Genomic DNA, 12,516 nt, shown 5'->3' with positions numbered 1-12,516 from the left:
ATTGACTGTATAACTTTATTAGCTATTGAATGTATGACTCTGTTTAGCTATTGACTGGATGACTTTGTTTAGCTATTGACTGGATGACTTGTTAGCTATTGACTGTATGATTTTGTTTAACTATTGATTGGATGACTTTGTTTTAACTATTGACTGGATGACTTGTTTTGCCTATTTTGTTTTATGGTTTGACTTTGACTTTGAGTGTTTATATATTTTTATACATTGAATGTAAAATTTAAAAGTTTTTTCTACTATCAAGATAAAATGTATTTAAACGTTGCTTGGTTCAACAAGGATAATTTACTGGACGATTCAGATGATGAGTTTGGAGAGATTTTGTTATATTTTTCTTGCGAGGAATATAATCAATTATATCTATCTAAGCAACCTTGTAGAAATTCAGCTCTTTCAGGCCATGAATACGTTATGGAAGTGTTGCACGGGCATTAGAGTAGGTGTTATGATTTGTTCAGAATGAACAAAGATGTCTTCAAACTATTTTGTGGTGTTCTAAAAGAAAAAAATTATTGAAGAGCTCACGATATCTGTCTGTTGAAGAACAAGTGGCTATGTTCTTATTTGTGATTGGCCATAATGAACGACATCGTGTGGTTGCTGAACGATTTCAGCACTCCATCTCAACCACATCTCATTATTTTAGGAAAGTTTTGAAGGCAATATGTTGTCTATCTAAAGAACTAATTACTCCACCTTCATTTGATGTAACTCCAAAAATTCGATTCGATCCAAGATACTATCCATTTTTAAGGTAAAAAAATTTGAATTTTTTTTTTCCTTTCTTTCAATATTCAATAAAAAAAATCGAATAATTTATTTTGTATTTTAGATTTTTGTTGGTGCTATAGATGGGACTCATATATTTTGCACATGTTGCAATTGATGAACAAATACCATATCGAGGTCGAAAAGTGGATACAACTCATAACGTTATGTGTGTATGTTCATTTGACATGAAGTTCACATACGTTGTCACTGGATGGGAAGGATCAGCTAATGATGCACGGATTCTTCTAGAATGTGCCACAAACCCAGATTATGGATTTCCAATGTCACCCCAAGGTAAGTATTTATCAAACTTATTATGTTGATTGACGTTATTTTATATTAAATATCTGTAAGTAAAAACTAACATGAATTATTGTTGGATCAAAAAAATATTATCTTATTGATTCTAGCTATACAAACATGCCTGGTTTTCTTTCGCCATACCGAAGGGAAAGATATCATTTGGGCCAGTACACAGATCTTAATCCCATAGGAAAAAAAGAGCTTTTCAATTATCGACACTCTTCATTGAGAAATGTCATTGAGCAGTGTTTCGGCGTGTTGAAGGCCCGTTTTCTAATCCTAAAGAAAATGCCTTCATATGATCTAAGAATACAAAAGTACATTGTCATTGCTTGCTGTGGGATTCACAATTTTATAAGGACGAATGCAGAAGCAGATGTATATTTTGATGGAGGTGAAGGAAATTCTGAAGTACAAGCCACTACTTTACAAAGCACGGATGGAACTTTGACTGATAGTGTAGAGTTCAGTATTTCTAGAACTCATATACGTGAAATGGCTCATGTTCGTGATGAAATTGCTGATCATATATGGAGAGCTAGTCAACGATAGTGAGATTGAGTAAAGACATTAGTTGATTGTTACGACTCGTTTAATACTTTATTTTAAGTTTGGACAATTATCAGTTCATACGTTTTTATTTTACTATGTAGACTTTATTGATTTTGTATTATCTCATGAATAGATATTAAGTTTTGAAATTAGAGATTACTTGGATACTATTAATATGATCTTTTTTTACTATAATTTTCTTATTTTTTATTTTAAAATAATAAATAGTGGTCACAAAAAATATTTTTATTTTTTAGTTTAGAAAATTATAATAAAAAATAAAATTTCAAAAAAAAATCTTTACCAAACATGTTTTTTATTTTTTATTTTTTAAATTAAAAATAAAAATAAAAGTTACCAAACACATTTTTATTTTTATTTTAAAAAAACAAAAAACAAAAATGATTACCAAACACATTTTTATTTTATAAAAATAAAAAAACATAAAACAAAAATATATTTTTATTTTTGAGTTTAAAAAATTTAAAAACAAAAATTTTATTAACGCAACCAATACTAATCATTTGTTTTATTTTGTTTTTGAGTGCTCATAATTAGCTTAGTTGTGCTCTTAATTTGAACGCGGTTTAATACTTCTCGTGCTTTAATTAGTAGTATACTTGAAAATTCTGTAAAAGCAAATGAATCTATATTCATGTCTTTTATTTTCAAAATGCTCAATTAAATTTCTGGAATGGAACTAGTCAGATTGTTCTTTTCTTCAAATATTGCAATTTGAAAATTTACTTCAATTTCTATGTATGATGGCTAGCTTCTCATTTCTGTATGATAACCATGTGTGAAAACTAAGAAGTTGGAACATTGCATATATGATAAGTATCAAATAAATAACAAAGTGAAAACGAACAATATGAAGTATAACGTTTTAGTAGTATTTGGGATAACATGTTTATGAAAATTGGAAACAAGCTGCATTAAAGTAGTTATAACCAATTTCACATGCCATAACCACTTGCCGTACTAAATATGGATCAATTAATCAGCTTCAACAAAGGAAGGGAAAGAAGAACGTGAGAGAAGGGAAAATTTAAAAATTAATAAAATAATTAAAACGTAAATTTGAAAAAAAAAATGCATTTAAAATGGTGAAAACAAATTAAAATAGAAACAAAAAAAAAAGGAAAAGTAATTGTATGTTGGTTAAATTCCCTTTTCTTTTCTGAAAAAATAATTATATTTCAACCCCTAATGATATTTTCTCATTATCCTATCAATATTGACGAATAATAATTACACTACATAGAAGAAAAAAAGGTAAAAATAAATTATTATCTCTGCTCAGTATCTAATTCGCTAGAATTGCGACGAAAACATGTATAAATTTTTGGGAACATATCTATCAATAGAAAATGGGAAGCTTCTATGATTTTAAGAGTTGAGAGATTGAGATGGCAGGCAGCCATAATTTTATTTGGGACGGGTCAATTCATTAAGAGTCGTTCAAATAATAAAAACAAAGTCGGGCTCATAGAAAATTGCTGACCCAGTCAAATCCTTTCAAAACATCATCCACAACCGAGTCAAAACCTTAATTATATTAACTTACGAATGATTCTGCTTTCCTTTCTCTTTCTTATTGTTTTTGTTCAACACCAAATTATATAAATGGTTAATAGTATTTGTTTAGGTCAAAATCTTCCCCCAAATCATTTATTATTTTTATTTGAACACAAATTTGATGCGTTGACATTTGTTGATGTAGTCCCATTAATTGATACACATTTTGTTGGCTAAAGCAATAGTATAAACATGTTCTTCAATGAATTATGGAGAAAGAACAAATGAGGAGTTCTTGCAAGAAGATACTCCGATGTTGAAATCAATATATTGCTCTAACTCACAATCCATAGTCAATGCAAATTTTTCTCAATCTAAGATCTGAGGTCCCTAAAATAGGTCGCTCATTTCCTATTTATAGAAAAATGACAAAGAATAAGGTTAAGACGTTTATCGCGATTGGTCCACGTGTCTGGCTTTGTTAACCTTCTTCCCGCATTTTCCTTCCTTCGCACTATGAGCTCAAATGCTCACCGATCTACTCTCTCAATCTAAATTTTGGGCTATTCCATCACTCTATCCGTTTCGAGCTTATCGATCTATTCAATCATTTTGAGTTCAGAGTTCATCGATCTTATTCAATCATTTTGAGCTCAGAGCTCATTATGCACACTTTAATTTCTCCAATGAGATCTCTCTTAAAAATGGGCATTTTCCTTTCCTAATACAATGCCTCGTCACTTCGAGAAAATTAACCTTGTACAGTGTGAGACATAATTTGTTTTTTATTAAGAAATAAGTGGCAATACAATTATTACAATTAATGGTGCTTATCCGAACTGATCTTATCTTTTTACCCCTAACTAATCTAATCCAGAAATCATCATACAATCCAATCTGATTAGGACTAAAAATCAAATGCGATTGTAATTGTATTTGAAATAATTGTAATTGAATTAGATCGGTTATTTTATCTTTGAACCTAAATTTTAATATTAAATAAATTAATAAATAAAAAACATATAAAAAAACTAAACACTATGTAGCAATAGTACTAAATTAAGTCTTTACAATTGCCACAATAAGTCATTGAAATATTAAGTTTACAACATTAAGTCTATTAATTTTTTATTACTAATGCATCAAAACTAATAACTAAAGTGCTATAATAACATAACATGAAAACAACAACAATAATATCTCTAAAGTGCTAAAACCTATGAAAAAATATAAGAAAATCTAATATATTTATAAATAATATGATATATATTTTCTCAATTGTAATTAAATTGGTTCTTCATTGGATTTTCATAATCTAATCCGTCATCAGATCCAATCTAATTAATATCCAATTTTACAAATCAAATCAAATCTATTTGTAATTAGATATCCAATCTACATATTATATAAAATAGAGCTTCAAGGAGATGATGTGTCACTCTAAAATTCCTCTAAAATACTCTATTTATTTTCTCTTATAATTTAATTTTTTATTCTTTTTATAGAATACAATAATATAGTAATTTAAAAAAAAATGTAAGTAGTTACATATTTTTTAAATTTAAATAAGATATTATTATTTACTCTACCTATTTTACACATTTAAAAAAACTTAAATTGTTCTAAAGCACTTTATTTATTTTCTCCTTTAATCTAATTTTTTTATACATTTTACATAGATTATAATAATGTAGAAATTTAAAAAAAAAAATGTATCATACACGTTATAAAACATATGTAGTTACATGTTTTTTAAATTTAAATAAGATATTTACAAGATATTATTATTTATTCTATCTATTTTATACGTTTAAAAAAAATGTAGTAATATTAAAAACGATATTAATAATTGTATTTTTCTCTCATTTGATATTTTCTCAAGCTTGTGACAAAACGATATTACTAATAGTATTGTTTGGATTTGTGATTTATTTTCACTATAGTAAATAAATGTTTTCTAGATTGTAATTTAGTAGACATTCCAGCAGCAACAAAAGATGCGGAGGTTGATGTGAAGCACAAAAAATCTTTTTTAGAAACAAGGAACATATTATGAATTAAAAAGTATATAATTATGACAATTGATATTAATATTGTTTGTTATCTTAATTTTTTTCACATATCTTGCTTTTTAAATGCTATTATACATTCTATTCATTTCTTAAAAGGAGAGAGAAATAAATTATTGATTAATTAGATACTTTTTATATAATTTTACTATTAGAGCATAACTTAAAAAAATGAAGGAATTACAAAAGGTATAAATTTCTCACTCACATTATACAAATTATAAAATTAATCAAACAAATGTAGAATTATGTTAAATATATATAGTTGAATTACAAAATGTATACATTCAAATTATAATATTTATCAAACAAATATAAAATTATATTAAATATATATTTAAAATTATTATAAAAAATGATGCGAAAATGGATATATTTTCTAATATATTTATATGATGTGACACTTTAAAATTGGTTGAAAGCACCATTTCTATATTTTTCTTTTTTCACATTTTTTTAATTTGAATTCAAATTTGATTAGATATTTAATTACGACAACTATTTAATTAAATTATAAATATAAATAACCGTGAACTTTTCTAATTTTTCATTTTACTTTTCTAATTTATGGCTATTAATTAATTAAGGAAAAAACTCTATCTATTTTCTCTTTTTTATCATTTTTATTTTAATAATAATAATAAATGTCAATTAAAAATATCTATATATAATAATAAATCAATAAATAAATATTCTATCTATTTATATTTTTAACCTTTTGACAAAACAAGAGATCCAAATATTAATTTTTAACAACAAAGGATTCAAACAGGTAATCAACTTTTTGAAAAAACACAAGGTCCACAAGTTAATTTTAAAAAATAAATAGTACAAACAAATAATCGGCTAAAATTAAGTTAAAAATGATGTGAACCCTTATAGAAAATATAAATTTTATAGATAATTATATATTTATATAATTTACTTTTTATAAAGAATTTTTAACTTTGAATAAATACATGGTCCAAATATTAATTTTTAAAATAGAGTCAAAACGAGTAATCGGCCAAAATATAGTATTCAAATAACCGATCTATCTATTCCTCTTTTTAACCTTTTGACAAAATTTGAGGTCCAAAGTTCATTTTTAAAAAAAAAGGTCTCAACGGGTAATCGGCTAAAATACAAGGTTCAAAATGGTGTGAACCCTTACAGAAAACATAAATTATATATATAATTTAATTTTTATAAAGAATTTTGAACATTTTCAATAAATACATGGTCCGAAGGTTAATTTATAAAAATAAATGGTCAAAACGGATAATTTACCAAAATACAATGTTCAAATAATCAATCTATTCATTCATATATTTAACATTTTGACAAAACATGAGATCTAAAATTTAATTTTTAAAAATAAAGGATTCAAACGGGTAATAAGTTAAAATAAGTCTTACACAAAACATTAATTTTCTTATACATAATTTAGACTTTTTATATATAAAAAAAATTCACGCAAAGCGTATAGTAATGATAATAATAGTAAAAAATAAAAGCACACGTACAACAAGTTTTTTTAACTTTATTTTCGATACTTGAATTATTCATAATTTTTCAAAAACCTACAAGAGGTTTGCTATACAATGAACACCATTGTGAAAAAAAATGTGGTCAAGACGCCATCACGTGTCCATATAAAAAGCATGTTGCACTAGTAGTGTGAAAATGAATCCCTACCCTACAATCTCCCAAAATTTAAATAACTGCGCGAAGAGCAGTTATGTTTTCTAGTTTTTTATAATTAGATTGGTTTAGATTAGTTTAGTAATTGAATTAGTTCTGGTAATTGGATTAGTTTGGGATCCAACCCCTATTTACAATTTCCATGATGAGCAAATATGGTTATTTTTTAATAGATTTAAATCGCCAAATTTAAACCAAGAATAATCGAAATGCTTGGAAGTTGGTGAATCGTGACCTAGCAAGTGCTCTTTTATCACACCTCAGTGGAGAATCAATCAAATGGTGCTTGTTTGAGTTGGTCTATATTATTTACGAGATTCTGAATAATAATTGTACCAATTCTTTTGTATAGAATAGAAAAAAGTACAGGAAAGAATGATAAAGAATGAATTAATCAAAGAATAAAAAATACAATAAGTTATTTGACTGCTTCTCAGTCTCTTGTCCCTTGGCTAATTAGTGGATGCTAAAAAAAGCCTAAAACTAAGTTAAAACCATTTACAAATAAATCACTACTACTATATTATTACCACCAACATCATCCCTATCGTAAGCCTGCAGTTTATTACCAACATCAGCTTAACAGTAAAAACAGAAGAACATCCACATGAAATACAAATACTTCCACCCTCAAATCCTGTTATCTCCTATGAATTAAGGAATCATATGTAACCCCCTAATTGGATTAGCATTACACTAATGTCATCGAAAGAGCCTCGCGATGTAGCTACCTCCACAAGCTTTTTACAGGCAAACAATGGCTCTGGCTTGTCAACTCCTACACATAAACTGCGAACAGTGTCTACTGCTTCTTGGTTACTAACCTGTAACAAAACAAAATAATGAATCTTGTAAGTTCATAAGCTTACAATACTAAAGGCACACATGTATAAGAATGTAGAAAATTCATCAAAGTCTCACACCTTATCCCACAATCCATCTGAAGCCAAAATCAAGAACTCGTGTTCGGGTTGGATTTGAAGTACTCTTGTCTCTGGTTCTGCAATCACCCATTGCTTAAGGTGACGATCTCCAAACCCTCTAGAGACAGCCAGAGACCCCTGGATTCTCCACACACCACGGCAAAGATCAACATAGCCACCCTAAGAAAGAAAAATTCAACATCAGTCCTCAGTTCATAAATACTGTACAAAGTTTTACAGAAAAATAAAAGAATATACAAAATTTTAAAGGATTAGCTTAATTGCTCACCATGTTCTCGATTCTCACTTTCTCGTCTTCCCTCGAGGGCCGGTGATCAGATGTTAGGGCCTCAGCAGCACCACCTCTGCTCATCACAGCACGGCAATCTCCGGCATTGGACACAACAAGGTTACCTTCCCTGATTAAAGCAGTCACACAGCACGAACCGCCGCGTAAATCCTCTTTCAGAAAGTCGGAATCTGTGTTCAGGTAACCATGCTTAACTGCCTCCTCAATGTCATCACCATCTCTGCTCATCAATTCAGCCAATACGTTCTTTTCTAAGTTATCTGCTGCAAACTCTGCAGCTTTTGAGCCTCCATGTCCATCAAATACACCAAAGAAAGCCTGCAAAGAAGAAATTACGACACCATATTAATAATGGCATAATTTCAATTCTCTAGATTCTGATTCAACTCTAATCTAATGAGTAAAAAATGCCTTTGGCCAAAGAAAGAAAGAAAGAGCGAACATACATGAGAAGGTGTTTTTCACATACTAAAAGAAAAAGGGTTCTCATAACACACGATTCGAGCTTAAATATCTAAAGTTAATTACGAAATTCTCAGGAAAAAAAGTTTCAATTTTGCGAAATTCAGAGCTACCAACACTCCTCGAACTGTTGAAATAAAAAACCAACAAAATTGTAGAAGCAAATTTATTGAAAAGAAAAAACCATTACCTGTTTGGAATCACCTTGAAGATTGAGACCAACCGAGTACCGATCCTCCATAGCCTCTCTCCTCCCTCTCTTGCAATACACAGAATATCCATCATTCTCGATCTCAACAAGCTCTCTCCACGTTGCCGGTGAAGGCGTCGCTGGCGGAGCCGCGGAGCAAAACGAGGCAACCGGAATATCCAGCCTCGTGGGTCTCTTTCTCTTGAATACAGTACTCGGGGACGATGAACCAGGACCGGAGAGCCCAGTGGGATGCTTGGGAATCCGAAGCCTAAATGGGGAAGAAGGCGAGGAAGGAGTTGGGGAAGAAGCAGAACACGACGACGACGACGAACCTTGCGAGGGCTTCAAGTGAGACAATGTAAGGGTTAGGGTTTCGGGAGAAGATAACATAGAGGTTTTATTGCAAAACAGAGACGACGATGGTGAAAAGACCGGCGAATTCGAAACCGCGACGGAGCACGACATGTCGTTTCGTCAAGAAATTCCTTTAATTTTTTCAGATCCACAGCCTTTAGTTGTAAGTTGCAATCGAATTTTGCTCTCTCTATCTTTGATCTTTTTGTTTATGTTTTATTTATTTTTTGTTTGAATATAAAACAGAGAGAGCAAAAATGGTTAATATACGAGGAGCCAAGAGGAGACGAAGGTCATGGTGGGGTCTCTCTTCTTCCCGTGTTTAAAGAGCGCTCCTTACGAAAGTGTTGACCAATGATCTGGGCACTCTATTTAAAATGTCATATTTACCCTCTTGGAACAAATTTTTGTTTCTTTTTTGGTATTGACTGAATAATAACCCATAAATTAATTCTATCTCTTTTTATATATTTTTATTACCAGTGCTATATTTATCCCATTTCAACGAAAGAGTTATGCAGTTTTTATTTGACTAAGCTAAAGCCATTTTTTTAAAGGATAAGTTATAGCTAAACTCAATGTAACTTTATCCACAAATGTTTTTTTTTAAATATTTATATTATAGAGTTCAGTAAAAGAGTTTAGGATTTTTCATTCTTGGCATTAAATTTTAGTGGATGTAAACTAATTAGAATAGTCAATAGTGAGTTCTACCTCATGTAATATATTTATATATTGGGTGATTTTGCGAAATGTTATTTATTTTATTCTTTGTATATAATAATTTTGTCTCGAAAATTTTAATCATTTTTCCTGGACTACATAAGAAACTATTTTAAAATAAATTATCAAAATAAAAACATTTTACATCTATTTCCACCAATCACCCTTGATAACGTTTTATTGTTTTGGCAAAAATACTTTTTTTTTTTATCAAAATACAGCTTGGGGGTAAAAGAGTCTTGAAAAAGAACGAGGGTGAGGCAAGGGGTCAAAACACGTTATACACTTGCACTAGGTAATGGGATGTGTGAAACAGTGAAAGTAGTGTTCTTGACTTAAATTGCACTTTGCCCAATAAAAAATCATGGAACAAATTCGTCTTTTTCTTCGCCTTTGGAAAGACCGTTATATGTTTGCTCAATCAAAGTGCCACGTCGACCCCAAACCCTCCAATCACATTAGAGAGAGTGGGGCCCACGCCTCTTCACGATTCGGGGGCTTCGCAGAAGTTACCGTTGTGAACACGTTGACGAAGGCGGTAGCCGTTAGAGAACGTAGGCTCTGTCTTTGACACGTCAGTATCCTCGTGACCGTATATTTTTATCGGCTGTTCCGTGTAGGAAAAAGAATAATCAGTTTCTAAGTCGTTTAGCCGACTCAAGAGTCAAGTGACACGCTATTATTAATATTATTATTATAATAAAGTGCGATTAAAATAACTAATATTTTTAAAATATTGAATTTTTATACTTAATTTTTTTGGTAAATATATTTAATATTTTTAAAATATTGTATTTTTATACTCAAATTTATTTTATGATAAATATATTTAATGTTTTTCAAAATAGTGTATTTTTATACACACTTTTTTTTACGATAAATAAGTTTTTAATTATTTTTTAAATTTTAAATTATTTTCACTTATTTATTGTTTCACAAAATAGTAAAAAAAAATATTTAAGATTTTAAAATTAATCAAAATAATTAAAACTTATAATTTTCCTTCAATTTTTTTTTTAAAAAAATTATATTTTAAATTGATGGAAAAATATAGGTTTAATTATTTTATGGTAAATATACTTAATGTTTTCAAAATATTGTACTTTTTTATAGACAATTTTTTTTACGATAAATATCCCAAATAATATTTTTTAAAATGTTGCACTTTTATACTTATTTTTTATTATTATTTTGAAAATTAATAGGAAAATGAAAAAAAATTGCAGACAAACCCCCCTTATGTTTGTTTTGTTGAACACTTAACCCCATTTTCTTTAATTTTGGTGGGAAAACTCACTTATGTTTGTTTTGTTGAACACTTAACCTCGTTTTCTTTAATTTTGGTGGGAAAACCCCCTTAAGTTTGAGAGAAATTTGCTGCCAAACCCCCTTATGTTTGTTTTGTTGAACACTTAACCCCCTTTTCTTTAATTTTGGTGGGAAAACCCCCTTAAGTCCTGTTCCGTTTGCAATTCATTGTTCCGTGTATTGACCCAGTTATCCACACAATCCAACTCAGCCTATCTACCAACGTGGCTGCTTTAATACACAGGTGGAAAATTAAAACTATTTTTGTGTTTTGAAAATAATACATGATAAAATAAATCTAATAAATAAAATCCAAATCTACGACGCAAAGTAAACAGTACTTAAAAAATAAGACTATCCCAAAGGTCTATCCTGATGCTGATTCACAATTGCAACTATCAAAGAAAATTTACCATACAATATTTGTTTAAATTGACAAAGCAAAAATTAGTGCTCATGATAAATATAGGATCTGCAAGATTCTACAGATATGCTAACAAGAAATTTCAGTCAATAAATACAATCAAAGCTAAAAAACCAGATATAACACCTACAAACATAAGAAATTTTCTGGCCAAACTTTCATCAATTCTATATTTATCATGAGCACTAATTTTTGAAGGCCAAACTTAAGGGGGTTTTTCCACCAAAATTAAAGAAAAGGGGGTTAAGTGTTCAACAAAACAAACATAAGGGGGTTTGGCCGCAAATTTCTCAAAAAAAAATATAGGTTTTTAATTATTTTTTAAATTTTAAATTATTTTCACTTATTTATTGTTTCACAAAATAGTAAAAAAAAAAAATTAAGATTTTAAAATTAATCAAAATAATTAAAACTTATAATTTTCCTTCAATTTTTTTAAGAAAATTATATTTTAAATTGATGGAAAAATATAGGTTTAATTATTTTATGGTAAATATACTTAATGTTTTCAAAATATTGTACTTTTATACACAATTTTTTTTATGATAAATATCCCAAAAAATATTTTTTCAAAATGTTGCACTTTTATACTTATTTTTTATTATTATTTTGAAAATTAATAGGAAAATGAAAAAAAAATGTAGGTTTTTAATTATTTTTAAAATTTTAAATTATTTTCACTTATTTATTGTTTCACAAAATAGTAAAAAAATATTTAAGATTTTAAAATTAATCAAAATAATTAAAACTTATAATTTTCCTTCAATTTTTTTTTTTGAAAAATTATATTTTAAATTGATGGAAAAATATAGGTTTAATTATTTTAAATAATTTTTTATTAATTCGAATATAACATTTATTAATTTTTAATATAAAATAGTTTTTTTGAGAAATATTAAGAATGA

The 12,516-nt window shown here is 28.4% G+C and overlaps 1 protein-coding gene across 1 annotated transcript; it reads right to left on the bottom strand.

Annotated features, from left to right (window-relative positions):
- Nucleotides 1-7,278: 7,278 nt before the first annotated feature.
- On the bottom strand, nt 7,279-9,403 carry LOC133792155 (probable protein phosphatase 2C 25). The gene is made up of 4 exons (XM_062230072.1): nt 8,800-9,403; nt 8,127-8,465; nt 7,838-8,017; nt 7,279-7,738 (listed from the first exon to the last, which is right to left on the bottom strand). The coding sequence occupies exons 1-4, from the start codon at nt 9,265-9,267 to the stop codon at nt 7,577-7,579; spliced, it is 1,149 nt and encodes a 382-aa protein (XP_062086056.1). The 5' UTR covers nt 9,268-9,403; the 3' UTR covers nt 7,279-7,576.
- Nucleotides 9,404-12,516: the final 3,113 nt, after the last annotated feature.

This window comes from Humulus lupulus, chromosome 7, assembly GCF_963169125.1.
Source record: "Humulus lupulus chromosome 7, drHumLupu1.1, whole genome shotgun sequence".
Classification (NCBI taxonomy): domain Eukaryota; kingdom Viridiplantae; phylum Streptophyta; class Magnoliopsida; order Rosales; family Cannabaceae; genus Humulus; species Humulus lupulus.
The sequence above is the reverse complement of the archived record's forward strand: the minus strand, read 5'-3'. Positions and strand labels throughout refer to the sequence as shown.

Bases quoted from the DNA above. Each gene is read 5' to 3' on its own strand.
- LOC133792155 (XM_062230072.1), bottom strand. From the start codon at position 9,267: ATGTCGTGCTCCGTCGCGGTTTCGAATTCGCCGGTCTTTTCACCATCG. The intron at 8,466-8,799 runs GTAATGGTTTTT...TCTTCTTTGCAG, and splicing joins TTCAAGGTGATTCCAAACAG to GCTTTCTTTGGTGTATTTGA. The intron at 8,018-8,126 runs GTGAGCAATTAA...TTTCTTTCTTAG, and splicing joins AAGTGAGAATCGAGAACATG to GGTGGCTATGTTGATCTTTG.